We start from the raw sequence: 20,420 nt of genomic DNA on the forward strand, positions 1-20,420 counted from the left end.
TTAGGTGTCTTTTGTTTTAACAGAGCAGCATCTTCATTTCAAAATACATTTCCTCTTCCTACCCTCCCCAACAAGCCATCCCTTATCACATAGAAAAAGAATTTTTTACAAAGAAGTTTAGAAAAAATATTGGTTAATTCTTTATTATCTCTAGTCATGGCATAGAGCAGTGATTCCCAAAGTGGGCGCTACCACCCCCTGATGGGTGCTGCAGCGATCCAGAGGTGTGGTGATGGCCACACTTTTTTTGTATTACATTCTATTCTGAGTTCAATAAATAGTTTCATAATTTCCAGGGGGCACTAAGTAATTTTTTTCTGGAAAGGGGGTGGTAGGCTAAAAACGTTTGGGAACCACTGGCATAGAGGATATAGAGCAGGACTTGGAACCAGGAGAACAAGATTCAAGTCCTGCCTCTCCTAATATGCTTTCTGTGTGACCCTGGGCAAGTCAATTAGCACCTCAGTGCCCTAGGACACACTCTAAAATTGTTAGTTGCAGAAAAGATACTGGCCTGCATTGGTAAAGGGACTTCCATCATCTGGGAGTTTCCTATGGTGCTGAAATCACAGATCTGCCACTAATTCATTCATGCAATAATCATTTATCAGATACATGGTAAAGAAACAGCAACTTTTTTGTGCCAAAATTTAAGAGCAGAACAGAGAATAAAAGGCCTTGGTTTACTTTGTAATATCAAGAGAACTATAAAATGTTAGGACTAGAAAGGCACTTAAAAATCAGCTGGTCCAACTCCATTTTAAATATCCATCTATATATCTATTTTATAGATGAAGAAAGTGAAGTAGCAAGTAGCAGACCTGGGATTAGAATTTAGAACTTTTCAATTAAATTCACTATTCTTTCCATTATGCTACTATGCTACCTAGCAATGATCAGAAGAAAAAGTACAAGTGATTGACTTATAAGTTTCATTTTCCATCTATTTTCTAGGACACAAAGTATCTGTTTGAATCACATAAAGGAAAAGGCTTTTCTTCTCTTCTCATTCACAAAATTAATTGATTGCTATTATTGCTTTGTTCTGGGCTTCTACTGTATATTCTACTGTCTCATTGTATAAAAAGTTTTGTCTGTAAAGGTTGACTCAAGCTTACTGAACAGTCTTTACCTTTTGTGGCAAGGATTTCACAAACTCAGTCACTTTAACTTGAGAGAAAGAGACTGGCACTTTCTTAGTGTTCTCTAAGAATGAAAGGTGAAGAGAAGGGGCCAACCTGCATTGGTAGGGTGAATATCCTCATCTAGGAGGTCCCTAAACCAATGATATCACAAGTCCAGCTCTCATCCCTGTCTTATTCCTAAAAATCAGTATGTGCGAAATTGTTTTTGTTATTTTGAAGGATGGACTCTTCTAAATGTTTAAGCAACATTTTTATCATTACATGTGATCTACCAATTTCCATTCATTTTGTTCTGGGAAGTAATATCCAGTATATGATTAAAATCTCTGGTTTCTTTGGAATGGGTACAGATTCTTTACAAAATTTCCAAGTAAAGTAATTTGTATTACTAATGATGTTCAAGTAACTCTTGTATCTTTTCCTCTAGATTTCTGTAGTTCTATTCTTTCTTGCTTTTCCTGATGCCTATATAGTCTTTCTTGCTGCATCTTCATTTAAATCATGGCACCTAAGTGTCTGCCTGAGTTCTGCCATTGGCCATCTTATCTTTTCTCTCTACATTATCTTATATGGTGACCTCATCATCTTCCACAGGTTCAATCATTATCCCTATATGTAGATGACTTCAGTGCTATCTAACACTAGACTCTTTATTAAGATCCAGTATCACATCACCAACTACCTATTAGAAATCTGGAACTAGATATCTACTAGGCAATTCAAGCTCAACATTTCCAAAAGTATACTCATTTTCTGTCCTTCCAAATTCATCTTCTAAATTTCTCTATCATTGTCAAGGGTGCCATTATTTTTCCAGACACCTAAGTTCACAGTTTTCTTGACAACCTCAACCTGGTATTTTCACTCACCTCATATTATCCAATCAGTTCCCAAATCTTGTTGTATGTATCTTCATAACATATCTTATGTTAGTTCCCTTTTCTTCATTGATATAGCTAGTACTCTAGTTCTGACACTCATTAGCAGTGGCCTAAGTTACTGCAGACATCCCCTATCTGGTTTCCTTTTTTCAAATCTCTTTGTACTCCATCCATTATCCTTTTCTTAAAACATAGGTCTATTATTCCTTACACACATACACCCCCCCCCTTACTCCCAGCACTCAAAAAAAAATCCAGTGCAGGGGTTCTTAATCTGTGTGTGTGTGTGTGTGTGTATGTGTATGTGTGTGTGTATATGTATGTGTGTGTGTGTGTGTGTGTGTGTTTGGGGCTCCTTTTGATAATCTAGTGAATCCTATGGATCCATGATCAGGAGAATTTTTAAAAAATCATAATAGAAGGAAATGCTAAATTTCAGTTAAAGTTTAGTGAAAATAAAATTTTTCCTTTACAAGTTCATGGACCCCCTGAAGTCACTTGGACCACAGGTTAATAACAAACTTTTGCTCCAGTGATTCCCTATTCCCTCTAAATTCAAAAATAAACTCCTCTGTTTGTTATTTGCAGGTCTTAACAACTTGGCACCATGGTACCATTGAATGACTTTTTTTTAAACTGTAATCTGTACAACAAATGATTTTATTTTTTTGTAGTATGGTTGCAGGATACCAGATTCATTGTTCTATCAATTATTCTTCAAGAGGGTGCTAATTTTTCTATAGAAGACACCTCTGAAAAATTTAGGAATATACAGTGGTTAGCAAGAAGGCTAGGGAATTGAACTAAGATGGAGAAATCGGGGAGGAACAAACTTTTGTTATCAGAAGATTCAGTTTAGCTCCTAGCTAGATATCCTGAGTTATTAAAAAATTACTTACATATTCATGTACTGAGTTAGGCAGGTCACCATCAAGAACAGGCCCATTTTCTGGATCTGAAAGATTAAAATCCAGTGATACCTTCACTGAATCCCGAAAGTCATGCTTGTCCTAGAAGAGAAAGCAAGAAATACATTACTTGCATTCCCTGTATTTTATACCTTGTCTTTTTTGGATATTATCTTTCTGCATGTGCCTTGGTAGGTGCTTCCAAGACTTGTCCAAATCATCTAGATGCCTTAACATTTGCCCTTCCTTCCTGCCTTATGCCTTGTGGGGTAGAGAAAGGAGAATGTGAGTAGAGGGAAAGAAAAGGGGCATAAAAGGGAGAGAAGATCCAACTGGTCTCAGGATAATTGGCAGCTCTTTCAGAGCTGGCTTCATTCCCGGCCATTCTCAGCTTCCCATCTTGTGGTGTTAGGCATTGTGTAATAACACAATGACTAATACGAGGAGAATGAAGCTATTTTTTTAATTTAAAGTTTCATTAAACTAAAAATATAGGAATGATCATTTTAGGAAATATTTGCAATTTCAAACAGGCACATCTTTAAAAGTTTAGACTTAGCTGACCATTCATGAAAAGGACACCATTCCCAAGTTCACAAGGAGGGCTTGGTTCTTTTTGCCAACTTCTGGCACATGATGACAATGGTAAAATTGTGGCCTAAAATTAAAAAAAAATTTTTAAGTTAGATGATAGGATTGTATATTTAAAGCTGGGAAAAACCTAAGAGGTCAACTGGTCCTATCTTCTCCTTTTTGTAGATGAAGAAACAAAAACCCAGAGAGGTTAAATAACTTGCTCTGGGTTATTCAGTTCCCATTCCTTAGACACAGTAAAGATACTGAATTTATGAATAAGGACAAGCCTTGCTGACAGAAGTAGACAGGAACTCCATAAAATTTAGAGCTGGAAAGGACTTTGGAGGACATCAAGTCCAAACCTTTAATTTTACAGATGAAAAAATTGAAGTGCTGAGAGTAAGTAACTTGAATTGGCCACAGTCACACGGTCAGTAAGTGAGAGAGACAGGACCTGGGGTCCAGGTTTTCTGACTCCAAAGCCTCTGTTCTTTCTGTTGTTACATGGTGCCTCCCCTCTCATCCCTTTGAGATTTCTAGCTAAACTCTGGCTCTCAACTAATGAACTAAAAAGGAGGATACTCTAGTTTTATTCCCCATCCATAAACCTTGCCCAAAATGGAACAATTTTAACAGAGAGATAGAGTAAAAAGAACCCTGGCCTCAGAGTCCAAAATCCAGAATTCAGGACTTGCTTCTGTGCAATCTTGGGCAAGATCATTTACTTCTGTTTGCTCAATAGCAAAATGTAGATACTTGCAACACAGAAGTACTATGAAGCCATAACACATTAGAAATGTGAGTTATTAGGATAGTAGTAACAGAGTACTATTACTTCTTTTGTAGCAGTAAATTGATATCAAAAGAAAGGCGAAGTAATAATTAAATTGTACTTCTGATGCTTTCTACTGTGTGATCTTGACCAAGGCATTTAATTTCCCTCAGCCTCATTATTCTTATCTGTAAAATAGGGACAGAGAGTGATAACATTTTAAGTCTCTTCCAACCCTAGATCTATAATTTTTCTCTATAAACAATAGAATCCATTTCTTTTTTAGTAACTGTCTCACCTCTAAAAGTGACACATGAATGCACTGAAAACATAAAAATAAAGATAAAAGTAAAATAGTTTGTTTCATTAAATGCCTGTATTCTAAATATGTACTTCTATAAAAATTTTATGATTATTTTTATTATTTTTCAATTTTAAGAAAATTATTTTGTAATGTAGCATGTGAATAATCACAAGAAAATAAAAAAAATTGTCTATAACAAATCAACCTTATCCCTCAATGTAACCCCCAAATATTAATTTATAAATGTGTCATGAAGTCTTTTTTTGATTTAGCATTATGACATTGAAAGGGTAAGAAAATGGTCAAGAAACAAAATGGTAAAGTTCAACATTTTTCCGATTGATTATAACTTACATCCCAAGGGGGAAAATAATTTGCTTATATTACTGGAAAAGTGAAATAAAACAGTATAAAGTTCAGCCTTAGTTGCAATTATACTGAACTTGTGATCAAAGTGTTATAACTTTCCTGGTTTCAGTCTATTTTTAGAGAAATAGTAAATATAAACAGTATATCTTATAATTATGGATTTTAGAGTTGGAAAAAAGTTCAAGAAATATTCTGAGCCAATCTTCTGCCTTAAAAAAAAAAGAAAGCAAGCAAGCAAAGAAGAAAAGGAAACAAGCATATATTAAGTATCTTCTCTGCGCCAGGCACTGTGTTAAGTACTTTAAAACTATTATCTCATTTGATATTCACCACAATTCTGGGAAATAAGATATCATTGTCCACATTTTATAGTTGAGAAAACTGAAATAGACAGAGGTTAAGTGACTCAAAAAGTTTAAGTAACTTTTCCAAGTTAATTCTGCTAGTGAGTGGCAGATAGAAAATAAAAATTAAGTTCTGCCAAATTCTAATGAAAGGACTACATTTCCCAAGATTCCTGGGCCTCAGATATAAAAGGCCAGCAAGAATTACATTTCTTGTGTGTCGTCCATGAAACGGTTGTTTTTATTTTAATACTTCTGGAAAGGAGGAGCTATGTGGGAGAGCTACGGAAGTATCTAGAAATTGAAGAGTTCCAGAATAAACTTGAAACTCCCTGGAACAAAGAGAGGAGACTGAGATCTCTGACATGTCCAACATCTTGTTCTGCCTGCAGACTTTCTCTCTCTGAGTTGTGAGCTTTTGGAGGACTTTGTGAGACACAAATTTCTGTGGGTGGGACAGAGGAAGAGAATAATATACTGTTCTAAATAGAAATGTGGGTGATAATTGCTGTCTATTGCTTAACCATTTTGTTTCTGATCTGAGCATGGATTTGCTTGAATACATGGACCTAAGTAAACTTCATTAGTTCTCAGTATGGGAACAAAAAAAATGAACCAGATAGACAATCCATTAAAGTCCCAATGTTTGAATCTTGACCTGAATCAATCCAGAAATTTTATATGTAATACTATAAATTACATTTGAAAATGAAAGAATCTACCCTTTTAGTTTCCTGCCTAAGATGGGAAGACTGAAAAAAAAAGCCCATTTTAATTAAGCTTTATAATAAGACAGCTATAATACATGATTTACTTGCCAACATGTAGAAGTAATGTTTAGTACATTCTGATCCACGGACTGTGATATTTCTTTGAATCTTTCTTTCTTGTGTTCCAGAGAAGAAACTTCGTGATATCTGTCTTGCTGAGTCTAATGTAACTCGATATTGCAGATCTATTGAAAACAAAAGTTCAAGTATTTATCCATAGCCATTTTTTATAGTCTACTAATATAAATGAGAATTACAGTAAGATATGTTTATTGTAATGCAAAGATGCAACAGAAGCTTTTACCCTTGCAAAAGTTAACTGAAAACTTCTGGCAGTTAGAAGCCTTAGAATCCTGACAGAAGGGCAGTTGGAACCTGAGGCTTGAAGAGAGCGGAAGGTCCAACTGAAGCTCTGCCGTTGGGTTTTGGCTTTGCTTTTGGCCTGTGGTTTTTGTCTCTGGACAATTTGAACTTAGCTAATTTCTCTGGACCTCTCCCTGATCTTCTCCATATTATTCCTCTGTTACCTTTCCTGTTTTCCCTGTGGGCTCTGGGAGGAAGAGTGGCTTTTAGGTTTTAGTGATTAGACTTTGTGGGTTTAGTTTCCCTATAGGCAAGTAAGACATCCTTGAATCAAACTATCCCTTATTTTATTGATTTAGTATACACTCTACTTTAAAGGCAGCCAAATCTTTCCTGGCTGGGAGAGCAGGCTCTCTCTCAGTCTAACCCACTCCTGAGACCCTCCCCCATCTTGAGTTTTCCCTAGCAGCTGTTAGAAAACCCTAAACCCCTCTCTCCTAGCTGACTAACCCTGAATATTAATAAATCCCCTTGTTACCTACCCAAACACTCTGGTGAATCATTGTGTTGAAGATTAGGTAAGGGTTGAAGAGGGAAGGAACTATTTTATTTTATTTCTTGAAGGAACTGGAGGTATCCATCTTGGGAGGAAGTTGTTGCCCAAGACTTCCTCCTGTACCTATCAGTTTCACTGACAGGGAGGAGCCCTTCAACTTCTCCCTCTAGGGGCTTGAGAACCTGACAAGAAAAGCCCTCAAGGCAGATTTAAACCATTTCTGACTGGCCCAACTCTTTGTGTCTATAGAGATACCTTTCCTGTCTGTAAGGGTTCAGCCTATTCCCCCAGTATCCTCTGTCTCCAGCCTGAGTGTCTACCCTGTTCAAGCTGCCTCCATGAATACCCCACCTATTTCCTTTACCATTCAATATACCACCTCATTCATACCTTCCTTAAACTCAGCCATCCCTTTCATTCCTCTTCCATATCACCTCATTCACCTTCTACCCCTCCTTATTAGCAAGGATTAAGAGAGCACCAACCTTATTTGACAACATTATTTAGTATTCAAATGATCAGAGATTCCCACTAACTGGCATTCCTGGGAATATTTGGCCTAGAGATAATTAATGTTCATAAGGAAGACCCTGAAACCTGTTGAGGTCCTGAACTGGCTTCTTCTTTACAAAATCTGCTTTATTGATGACTTTTGCTTATACATCACAGTCATTCTGAACACATTTATCTTGCTCTGTGTAACCACTACTGGAATGGAACCTTTCATTGTAACAAAGAAAAACAATTAAACAAAAACATTGGATAAAGTGATTGGTTCTGATAATGTATGCAATATTGTCTCCTCTTTCCTGTCCCCTGCCTTTCACTGAGAAGAATGAAGCACATTTTATCATTTTTGAGGACCAAGATCAGTTATTAAAAGTTAATCCAAGATGAATCATCTTGTAAAAGGATCAAAAGAAGACAAAGTTATGTTCTAAATTATTTTAATGTTGTATATTTTATTAAATTCAAATCTTTAAGCCTTGTATGGTATATCCATGGTAATGTTCTACTAAACAAATAATTAGAATGGTACCTTAAGTTCATTCCCAGAATACATCAGATTACAATATACTAATTATAATTTTTTCCACTGTAACAAACTAGAAATATTAAACCATTGCTTGGCATATGGATCTACATTATAATCTATCTACAAACATTTAATAAATGCCAATATTATGCAAGTCTTTGTGCTAAGCATGGGGACACAAAATAGCCAGAAATGTGCATTGGTAGTAATGCTTCAGCTGAGCTATAAGAAAAAGCCTCCTTTTAGATCGTACTCATCATCAGCAACAAATATTTATTGAGCATCTACTACATGGTAAAGCTGAAATATTGCCAAGCTTATTAAAATGTAAATATGTATATGAGTCAGTGAGCATAGAATAATCTTTTCTGTTTAATTAAATTATGATTTTATCAATTACTTAAAATTAATTATTTTAAAAGTAATATAAGTTTTACTTTAATTTAAAGAATTTTAAGGGGTAGCTGGGTGGCACAGTGGATTGAGAGTCAGGCTTAGAGATGGGAGTTCCTAGGTTCAAATATAACTTCAGACACTTCCTAGCTGTGTGACCCTGTGCAAGACACTTACCCCTCATTGCCTAGCCATTACTACTCTTCTGCCTTAGAAGCAATACATAGTAATGAAAGAATTTAAAATACTTTTATATCCTTATAAATTATATGGTTTTCTCTTTGTACATTTGTTTGATAATGTTATGAACTCTACAAGCCACAAATAAGTGTTGAAACTTAATAATAACGATAGTTAACATTTACATAAGTCTTACATGTGCTAAGCACTTTACAATTATTATCTCATTTGATTCTCACAATTACTCTGGAAAGTAGTTGTTATTATCTCCATTAGATACTTGTCCAAGGTCACATACCTACTATGTGCCTTAGAAGATTTAAATTCAGATTTTCCTAACTCCAAGTCTAGATCTTTATCCACTGTACTACCTAACTGCCTCCCTTATTTCTTTGTAGTATATTAAAAATTTTTTTAAATGTGATTTTTTTCTAAGTAAATTTTAAAAATAATATATGACTACTTTGTTAAATCATAAAAATGTATTGTTAAAATATTTCAATCAATAGTATTTCTGAACAAGTATTAGTTTAATCATGAGTGTGCCATTGTCAAATGCTGTCAACATCCTCAAGCTATTTAAACATTAGTTGACCTTGTGTTTTTCAAACTCTCTTCAACTCTCTCTATACAGAATTTCCTAGGATGCCTAAAGGAGTGATATTGCAAACATTTATATTCCCTATATAAAAGGCTGTTTAATATACATCTTCAGATTGGTACAAATTATAAACACTACAATATAGTGTATTTAACAATTATTTGACTGGTGACACATTGCAAGCATCATATGTATTTACAACATAAGTGAAAAATAATCTTTGAAACCCTCAGCATAACCACTAATTTGTTTTTATAAAATTAAACAGAGTAGTTCAGCTTTCAGTAGGCTGCCAATAATATAGTAATTTTTAACAATAAAAAGCAAACACAAGGTAAATTAGACATGTGTCCTGACCAAAGCTTTGCTGAGCAGTCATCTTGAACTCAAAATATTCTTCCCTAACCCTCATATCCACTCTCATAACAACGAAAACAAGTTAAACAAAGACAATTGACTTTATAGAAGCTTTGAAAAACATAAACACAGGCATATATATTGGAGACTTCAATTATTCAAAGATATGTGATTTTATCATTTTGGATATACCCTCCACAAATGTAAATCCCTACCCTTATGGAGTTGCTAGGACTTCTCCAAAAAAAAATAAAAATCACTTGGTAGCCAACCTTCTGGTAATTAACTTTTCCAAATTTAACTAGCAATGTCTTCAGTTGGTAGACATCCAATCTTTTTTGGATGCCACAGGCAAAACCTTTCCATCTTAACAAGACATGCTAGAGTTTATGACCTCTACAAGCTCAAGGCTGTCTCTATATGGTGATGAAACATCAGGGAAGGATGTTATTGAAGTTGTGTCATAGGAAAAGAAATTTTAAGACACTGAACATTAATTTTTTAGCTTATATTTGGCTTAAAAAAGAATTACCTTTCACCTCCACTGTTCTGAGTGACTTGTTAATTCTAATATATTGCTAGCATATATATATATATGTATATATATATATATATATATTTAAAGTTAGCATTAAATGCTATCACGGAGAATATATAGAATATATGAAAAATTTTACTTTTCTGACTTTCTGTGTCTTAGACTACTCACCCCTGTGGAGATGTCTGAGAGAGGGCTGATTGAAGAATCGAAACAGAACAGTCCTGTGCTTTGCCCATTTGCTAGGGAAATAGGACTAAAAAAGTCTCATTGCTGGGCAAAAACATGAAGAACTGCATTCATTTATATTCAGCATCTCTCTATGCTTGTCCTCTTTTCAGGTTTCCTACTTTTGACAGCAGAATTGTCTCATAAGCTCCTTATCATAAATGGAGAATTCAGAGAATGACAGAGTCTTGGTGTCCTGTACTTTTAACTTCAAAAATCTATAAACATGTATTATTAAATGCCAGCTGGGTGAATGGTATAAACTACAAAACAATGGTATTTAATAAAATGGCATGGATAACAAAACACTGCATGTAATCCATGGGAAAAGGTGGTTACTGAATAAAAAAGCAGATGACCCTCCATGGAGAAAGTTAATTTGGGTCAGCTAGGTACCATAGTGGATAATATTGGTTCTTGAGTCTGGAAACCTGAGTTCAAATTCAACCTCAGACACTTAATAGCTGTGTGATACTGGGCTAGTCACTGAACCTTTGTGTGCCTCTGATTGCTCATCTGTAAGATGGGAATAATAATGGCAACTACTTCCCAAGATACTTGTGGGGATCAAATGAGATAATAATTGTAAAACTCCTAGCACATGTCTTTTTTGTGGGTTCTATATATATATATGTACATATATATATACATATACATATATTACTTATTATTCATCTGGAAGAGGTAATGATTTAGTTAAATATTAAAAGAATGGAGGAATTCATATGGTAAAAGGTCTGGGGGATATGTCAAGTATAGAGAATTACATGAACAAAGGCATAGAGAAAGTAAGATACAGAGCCTTTTTGGAGGACTGAGAATAGTCCAGTTTGCCTGTAGCATTAGAATGCATAAGAGCTACTCTCAAGAGTTTTTATAAAATCTCTTATTTGCTTTTTTTAATTTTAGCTTCATTGTAACCAAATGAGGCAGTACAGCTATTATTTTCATTTTACAGAAGAGAATACTAAAGTGCAAAAAAGGTTGTGACTCTTCTAACTTGCAAGTATCAGAGAAAGAATTTAAACTCAGCCCTTATAGACTCCCTATTGAGCATTCCAGGCACTATATCACATTGCATCTATATGCATAGTGGGAGAGTACTATGAGATAAGTTGGGAAATGTGTTACCAGGTTGAGGAGGGCCTCCAAACTCACACAGAGGAATGTGAATTCTACCTAAGGTCATAGGGGACTCACTGAAGATTTCTGAGTAGAGGAATGTAATCACCACCTCTATCTATCTATCTATCTATCTATCTATCTATCTATCTATCTGTCTGTCTGTCTGTCTGTCTGTCTGTCTGTCTATCTATCTATCTATCTATCTATCTATCTATCTATCTATCTAGAGAGGGATAACCTCTCTTTTTCTTTTTCTCTTTCTCTCATATACATATTTTTCTATATATTCATCTATCTATCCCTCTATCCATCTGTCTATCTATCTATCTTTGTATCTATGTATCTGTCTATCTATCTATCTGTCAGTCTGTCTATCTATCTATCTATCTATCTATCTATCTATCTATCTATCTAAAATGCAATTATTTTCTGATATCTTGTCCATCAGACAAATAAACTCTAATAGACTCTGTTTCTCTTTAATTCCCCTCATGATAAAACCATATTTTTCTAGTAAATCTTCCACCCATATATATGTCCTATACTAGAGGCAGCTAGTGGAAAGCAGCAACATCCTACTGGATACCATTTTGTAAGAACAAAGGCATTGACCTGTGCCCTAAACGTCCTTTGTAGAATAAACTTACCAGCTTCATAAATTGTGTCTTCTTTTGACTTTAGTTTCACATCAAAACACATGGTAGCGTTTATGCACACGGTTTCCTTCCCCTCCATCTTGCAATTTTTCTTTTGAATATTCACTTTATTGGGTGCAAAAGTCATGGTAACTTTAACTTCAGCCACATCGCGAGACCTATAAGCATAAAAAACAATAGACATTCGATTCCAACAAAATTTAATCAACTTAGCGTATGTGGAGTGTTCAACATTGTGCTAGGAGAAACAAAGTTTATAGAAGACATGGTTTTGGCCCTCTTGTAATTTAGAGGGAGGAGACAATACACATACAAAGGTTATTCTATAACATAATACTTAATAAGTATGTAAGTGAAGAAGAAAAGTGCAATACGCTATGTGAGGTTCAGGGTGGGAAAGCTCATTAACAACCAAGAGAATCAAGCTTCCTAGATAGAGTAGGCAACAAAGGATAATGGAGGAGGTAGGAAAGTACAATAAATAGGAAACTGAGGGCCAGTATGATACAGTTGTAAAAGAGAATTGGATTTGGAGTGATTAGACATGGGCTCTAATCATTGCTTTCCTAGTGGCTCTCTGTGTGATTACAGGTAGTTCATTAAATCTCTCCAACTCCTAGTTCCATCATTTGCAAAATTAGGGTTTTGAATTAGATGGCTTCTGAGGGACCCTCTGCCTCTTAATCTATGGAATGTAATTCTAGGGGTCATGGAAAGCATTCTGGGTCTGAAGAACAGCATGAGCAAAGTCAAGGAGGTGGCATGCACAGAGAATGGCAAGTAATGCTCTCTAATTAAACCAGAGAATACAGAGAAATATTGTGAGATAGGGCTGGAAACAAAGGGTCACGACTAGGTGTAGAGTTTCTTGGGTTAAAGGAAGCTGAATTTGGAAGTGGAAGTCTGTGGCTCAAATTCCAGCTCTGTACCTCAGTCTGACTTTGATCACCTTACTTAAACCCTCTGGGCTACATTTTTTATCTGTAAAATAAAGATGAAGATTTTGAACAAAGTGACAAGACCTAATCTGAAAGTAGCTAAGATGAATTTTCATAGCCAGATGAAATATGGTTTGAATGAAGTAGAGAGTGGAAGAGGGAGACTGGTTACCAGGCTACTGAAATAGTCCATGTATATAGAGCATCTACAGGCAGCTAGGAGGTGCCATAGTGCCTGGGCCTGGAGTCAGGAAGTTTCCTAGGTTCAGATCTGATCTCAGACACTTACTAGATGTGTGACCCTGAGCAAGTCATTTAAGCCTATTTGCTTTAGTTCCTCGTCTGTAAAATGAACTGGAGAAGGAAATGGCAAACCACTCCAGTAATCTTGCCAAGAAAATCTCAACTGGGGTCACAAAGAGTTGAACATGACTGAAAAAACTCAATAGCAACAACCTCCTGGACACTAGATTTATCTTTCTTTCTTTCTGTCTGTCTATCATCCGGAGTTCTTTTGCCATGATTATTTTTAATACAGAGACTGACTAATAAAAACACAACTCCTTTCCTTCTGGCTTAGAATCAATAGCAAGTATTGGTTCCAAGGCTGAGGAGCAGTAAGGGCTGGTCAATGGGGGTCGAATGACTTGCCCAGGGTCGCACAGCTAGGAAGTGTTTGAGGCCAGATTTGAACCAAGGACTTCCCATCTCTGGACCTGGCTCTCTAACCACTTAGATACCCAGTTTCCCTACATGGAAAGGCACTTGAATATTCTCTTGGACATTCCCAGTTTTCCTAACATGGAACTTGCTGTATCCCCTACTATGTACGTGAGGGTTGCCTTCTCTGATTGGCTGCCTGTATCTTTAAAATTGGTGAGCTGAGCTCTTTTAGCTGTATTTTTCCCCTCCATCTTTTCTGCTTATGCTCCTTTCTGAGATTTGTATCTGTTGCACTCAACATGGATGCCATCGATTGAACTGGTGAAGTGGGAAGGATTTGCCTTATTTTTATTCCAACTCCAAGAAAGGGGCTTACAGGTGTTTCTGCTTTGTTTTACTCGAATCATTCAATTTCAGATGCCAGAGGTAGTCCCCAGAGACCTGATATTTGAATCCATGGAGACCTTTGGAGCCAGGATTGCAGGCAAGATGGTGTAGCCAACCATTTAGGTGTGGAAGCCACGGTGCCTGAGACTCAGGTCTTGGGGGAGTTTAGAACTGGAAATTGGGACTGTGCTTTATAGAGGAGCCCAGGTAAGCTATGAATCCAATCCCTTTCTTCTTCCCAGAGATGGGTACCATCTAAAATGTTGTATGTGAATAAATACATAGATCTATATATGCACAGATATTTATATATATTTAAAGATCTATATGTGTGTAGATAAGATATAGATCTCTCTTATTTCTCTATCTCTATCTGCACACACAAGAAAATTCAAAATATGTACAAAGGAACGCAAAAAAATTAAAAACTAGTGAGGGCCAGCTGGAGGGGGATAGGGAAAAACTTTTGCTCTCTGTGAGAACAAATAGAAGAATAATATTACATGATTATATTGTAAACACTATATTTAGGGCAAGAGCCTTGCCTTTTTTTCAACTCTTACCTTCTGTATTAGTATTACTTATAAGACAATATAAGCAAGGGCTGGGCAATTGGAGTTAAGTAATTTGCCCAGGGTCACACAGCTAGGAGACTAGATTTGAACCCAGGTCTTTGAGACTCTAGGCCTGGTGCACTATCCACAGTGCTACCTGGCTTCCCCTGGCAAATACTCTGGTTTAAACTGTTCTTATACCTACTTGCAGTGCTAGGACAGTGCTGGGCAGAGATCTTTCATTATCAATTGATTTTTTCCCCCTCTGGATTATTTTCTTTTAAACACATATAAGCAGATACACATATACACACATGACTATTTTACATATTTTTGTCCCATAACAACTTGTCCAATTAAATAAGGCTGGCCTTGCTCAGAGACAACAACTCTTTAGGACTTAAAAAACAAACTTTATCGATGCCTCATTTTTATATTTTTTTTCTTCATCAGATTTATTGACTCTTCCTGCTTACACATGTGCATGGGTATGTATTACATAATGGGGTACATAAAAGAATGTGACATTTGGTTTGCTAATACGTCAGACAACTCTCTTTGTTCTCAAGTTATCATTTTAGAAAATCAAAACATTTGTACTAAAACATAAGGTTAAGAAACTTGAAAAGAAAAATTCAACTGGATGCTGTTAAAATACAAACCAGAAGAGGGCAGCACCACCAAGGCCTCCGATGGTCACATCAGTCAGTCCATCTCCATTCAAATCCATTTCTCCATGTATAGACTGGCCAAAAAATTTCAGTGTCTCTCCATCTCCACCTGATGGAATCCTCTGTAAGAATTCCCAAATAATATTATCTATAAAATAATTGGATGCCCAAAGTCACTTTCAATTTGACTCTATGTTACACTTTAGCTGATTTATAAATGAATAAATGGAGGACAAATAAAGAGAAGGAAGAAAGAAAGGAAGGAAGAGAGAGAGAGAAAGAGAGAACAAGAGAAAGAGAGAAAGAAAGAGGAAGAAATGAAGGAAGGAAGGAAGAAAGGAAGGAAGGAAGGAAGGAAGGAAGGAAGGAAGGAAGTTTTTCTTTAGAACTTGCTTTTGTGTCAGCAAGAGGAAACACTCTGTTATTCCTAAAGGACATTTTGCTTTTTATATTTCTAGACAAAATCATTTCAGAATCACTGACACTAGAGAGGAAAAAACGTTCTAATTTCACCCTGGCTGAGCTTGATGAAAAGTATTTCCACTGATTGACTCTAGTTCCTCTGCCTAGTCTCATTACATGGAGACACTGATAAGTCCTGAGCGCTTTGAAGGGGAATTTTAGAGCAGGCAAAGTAATAGGAAATTATACAAGGAGGCCAAATGAAGGTTTGGGGAATCTTGAGAGACCTGAGCCATCTCACCACTAAACATAAGCATTTGCACATGAATAATTTCCTTTTCTGCCCTAGAAACAGCCTTTTAAAAAATAGCACTAAGGGCACTGGCATAACAAATCAATGATCTGGCACACAGACTTGAGCAGCTACAAATGCTGATTAGACTTTGGGACACCAATAGCAATTAAGAGCTGCAGAACATTTGATACATTGGCATGGCTATTGATCTATTGGATAACAAGTATAAGAGAATGGGACCAAAAGGCTAGGAACCCTCTCTATGCTTAGGGAGTCCTCAGCTACACTGTGTGGATGGGGTATTCCAGGTAAGGTGAAATGAAGCAAATCAGAATCAAAGAGTCTTTTCCCTTGACTAGTAAGTTGTGATTTATTGAATTGTGCCTTTTTTTTGTCAGCAAAATTAATGTTTTTTTCCCCTCGTGGATGTTGAAGAGGTGGTTATTGACATCTGGACAGAAACAAAGTAGAACCAGTTTGATTTTAGGCCCTCTCAAATCTAAGTTGCACATAATAATGATGATAATAATAATAATCAACATTTATATAGCACTTAATCTGTGCTAGGCATTGTGCTAAGGCCTTATAATTATTATCTCATTTGATCCTCATAACAATCCTGGAAGATAGGTACTTACATTATTATAATTATTGACATTTTACAGATGAGGAAACTGAGGCAAAGAGATGTTAAGCTATCTGCCTATGGGTAACATAGCTAAATGCTAGTAGAGACAATGGTGATCATTTGGTCCAGTGCCTTCATTTTATAGATGAAGAACCTAGTAGATCTGGAGTGGGAGGACTTAGGTCAAAATCCCTATTCTACTACTTCCTACCTATATGACTTTGGGTAAGTCATTTAATTTCTTTGGACCTCAGATTTCTCATCTATTTATTAAAAGAAATAGAGTAGATAAACTCTGAGGTTCCTTCAAAATCTTGTTCTTTGAAGCAATGAACAATCTATGAGCCTCAGACACTGGCAGTGTCTTGCCAAAGATTCCATAGGTGATAAGACATGGAACCAGTAACTTTATCTAGATCTTCTTATCTCAAATCCCATTATTTTGCAGAAATCAGAATCATGGAATCACAGAAGTTGATAGGGATTGCAGAAACCAGGAAAATTGTAGTGGTTGGCAATCAAAGCCAGGACATCTCCAATTAGTCAACCAGTCTTCCTTTAAAGGCATCCAAGCTAGAAGCTCACTAACTCCTAGACCAGCATATTCTATTTTTTTTAAATAGTTCTGATTGTTAGCAGAATTTTCCTTACAAAGAGCAAAATTCTCTTCCTACTCTCTGAAGAAGAGGCCCAAAGGTCCAATATCTCTTCTATAGGACAGTCTTCAAATACATGAAGACAGTAATACTGTCTCTTCTATTCTTTTCTATAGGCTAAAAATTATCAGTTCCTTCAATGATTATTACATGGCATAGTTTTGAGAGATCTTGGGCCATCTCTTCTACCTTTATTTTAATGGAAGGTGTCAAATTTCCTTAAATAAAGGTCTTAATACTCTTAGTACCAACTGATACATTTCTATATACTTCATTATTCATTTTGGTCTTGAGTCTCTACACAACCTTAATTACCTTCCTCTAAATGGTCTCTGGTTTGTCAAAATTCTTTCTAAAGACTGGAGCCCAGAGTTGGACACTCCAAATGTAGTCTAAACCTGGTTCACACCTACTCATATTGGAAAGCACATTCATGGCAGGTATAAATAAAGTTAATTATTAATCTGAACCAAATGAAATCTCATTTGACTTTAAGCTATAAATTCTGAGCTGCAAAATTAACATATGTAATGTTAATATGCCCATGTATGGGGCAGTTAGGTGGCACAGTGAATACGGCATTGAGCCTGGAATTAGGAAGATGAGTTCAAGTCCAGCCTAAATCATTTACTAGCTACATGACCCTGGGTAAGTTTGCCTTGTTTGCCTCAGTTTCCTCATCTGTAAAAATGAGCTAAAGAACAAAATGGCAAGCCACTTCAGTATTTTTGCCAATAAAACCCCAAATGGAGTCACAAAGAATCAGGCACAAATCAAATAACTAAACAATGACCCATACCTGCCAACATTGATGATTTTTAGAGATTCTTTTTTCTTCTAGGACAATACTTGCTGGTTTTTCTTGCATGGATTTATTGAATTAATTTTAAAGTAATAAACTGGCAGAACATATGAGAGAAATTCATATTCCATGTGTTAAAAATTCCTTAATTACATTATTCTCTGACAGCCTGCCTGTTTCTACTTAAAGACTATTTTGTAAATAATTTCATTAGAAACTTAAAAGAAACCACTTATTTACTAAATGGAGAGTGAATAAGTTGCTATTGAATTCTCTACTTGTATCTGTATCAAGTCATATTTCAAAGAATATTATTGGCACTTTTGATAAAGTGAAACAGTCCAGTGTCTACTTAAAATAGACTTCTCAATATAATAAATTTTGCAAATTTAATTTGATGACATTAAAATTATAGAAAAGTTAATGAAAAAAGGGGAAAAGAATAGTTGATGCCAGTCTTTTATTCATGTTATGTAAGCTTAGTGAACTGTGTTGTATTTATGTCCTGGGTAGTTGTTCCATACCCAGACAACTCTGGCACTCAGCAAACATTAAATTATAATGTTCTTTAAAAAGTCTCCAGTGTTTATTGTGTAGTGAACACTGCTGTAAAAGACCATTGTGGTGATGGTTTATTTTTCTCAGACTGAAAAGGCACTTTATGTTTAAGAATTATGAGTTGTTAATTGTCTATAAAATTTTACTTTTAAAAAATGTCATTCCCCTCAGAAAGCCAAGCTCTGCTTTTTAAAGTTTTCCCAATACAGATTCCTTAAAGGCAAATCATGAAGTTTTGCAAAATGATCTCAATAAGAAAATTTTTACTTTAGCATAATTTTACTGAAACAGCATGGCTATTGTATTGTAAATATAATTTAGTTTCCATTATTTTAAGTCATTTAATTATTGCTATTTTTTCCAAAAAAATTGAAAGACCAAATCAAATACATTACAGATGCTAACTGGGATCATCTGAATATTTTTTTTGTTCTCATAGCTACTATTTAGAAAAGGCTAGATGATGGGGTAAGCCAAACTGGAATGGGACTTTGATAAAAGAAAAAAATCGCAACATGATATTTCTTGGAAAAACCAAAAACAACAACAACACCCAGACTGTCAAGATCATGAATATAGTTTTTTCGACAAACACTCACAATTAAGAATCAATGAGAGTAACGCAATCTGTGGAGATAGAAAGCTTAACAGCCAAGTAGCATCCTGAGGTTTGATTTCTTACTTGTGCATATTCTTTCCTTATGGTCTTGCCACTTCCATGATAAATGTACACAGCCCCTCCATGATCATCCTCTAAGGGAGCACCAATCACTACATCATTAAATCCGTCAAGGTTGAGGTCCTTCACAGAAGCGATAGCTGTTCCAAAACGAGCCCCACAAGGCTCATTTTTGTTTTTCTTCTTGCAGGAATCATGCTTCAGGGATGAGCAGCAAGTTTGCTTAATGGGTTCCAGGCTCATCTGATATTCAAACCTTGTCTGGGAGAAGTAGGAAAAAGGATATTTATGGATTTCTATCATTATTGCAGATGAGTAGACATTTTTTAAAGCAAATACTAAAATCTGTGCCAGTAATGACCATAATAACTGCAAAAAGTTTGTGAAATGTCTCTGTGTGGGCAAAGTTAAGGCAAACAGTGGATCATAGGCATTTGGGAAATAAGGTCAGCTGAAAAGTTATTACTAGCTTTTCATCAGAAGGGCTGAGTCAGTGGACATCTCATAACATGCCGATAAAATCAACAAATTGATGTTTCAAAGACATTCTCACTGATCCTGCTATCTTTTTTCCCTTCTCACATCTCATGCTCCTTGGAAAAGTCCCCCAAAGATATGATCACAAATTCTCTTCTATAGAACCAAGATAAAAATCACTCTGTTCAAAGAACAAAGTTATTGCAAGTGTTGTGTGTCTAGAATGAATGGAAATTGTGTAATAGGAAGTAGATGAAAATGTACATAAGTGGAAAGAAATGAAAAGTAGCATAAATGAGAGGAAATGAGAGGAAAATTGTTTATCACATTTAATCAGGAGATGCTATGAGACCTTTAAAAATATTAAAAATTAATAACACTAATTATAATGCAATTAGAGCAATAATAATATTTCTGTGGTTGGGGGGCAGTTTTCTATAGTGGATAAACACATGGGATCAAGATCCATGAAGGTTGATTCTCTATCCACTAGGCCATGAAGTACATCATACACAGCTGTCTCTGACACATATTGGCTTTGCAATTCTGGGCAAATCATTTAACTACTCAATGCCCCCAGACCTAAGACTACAAGTTGCAAGGAAGATTCAAATACACACTGGTAAAAGGAGTTTACTCTGTGGAAATTCCTGAGCAAAATAATATAT

General features: G+C 35.7%; 1 protein-coding gene across 1 annotated transcript in view; it reads right to left on the bottom strand.

Moving 5' to 3' along the window:
* The window catches only part of ITGA1 (integrin subunit alpha 1), a 138,754-nt gene that overhangs the window by 34,508 nt on the left and 83,826 nt on the right, over positions 1 to 20,420 (bottom strand). The window contains exons 14-18 of the mRNA XM_044681196.1: positions 19,279 to 19,536; positions 15,247 to 15,377; positions 12,034 to 12,200; positions 6,118 to 6,254; positions 2,926 to 3,036 (exon numbers count right to left, since the gene is read on the bottom strand). Of these exons, the coding sequence (XP_044537131.1) occupies positions 2,926 to 3,036; positions 6,118 to 6,254; positions 12,034 to 12,200; positions 15,247 to 15,377; positions 19,279 to 19,536 (804 nt within the window). The remainder of the gene's footprint in view (positions 1 to 2,925; positions 3,037 to 6,117; positions 6,255 to 12,033; positions 12,201 to 15,246; positions 15,378 to 19,278; positions 19,537 to 20,420) is intronic.

This window comes from Gracilinanus agilis, chromosome 1 (genome assembly GCF_016433145.1).
Source record: "Gracilinanus agilis isolate LMUSP501 chromosome 1, AgileGrace, whole genome shotgun sequence".
Classification (NCBI taxonomy): Eukaryota; Metazoa; Chordata; class Mammalia; order Didelphimorphia; family Didelphidae; genus Gracilinanus; species Gracilinanus agilis.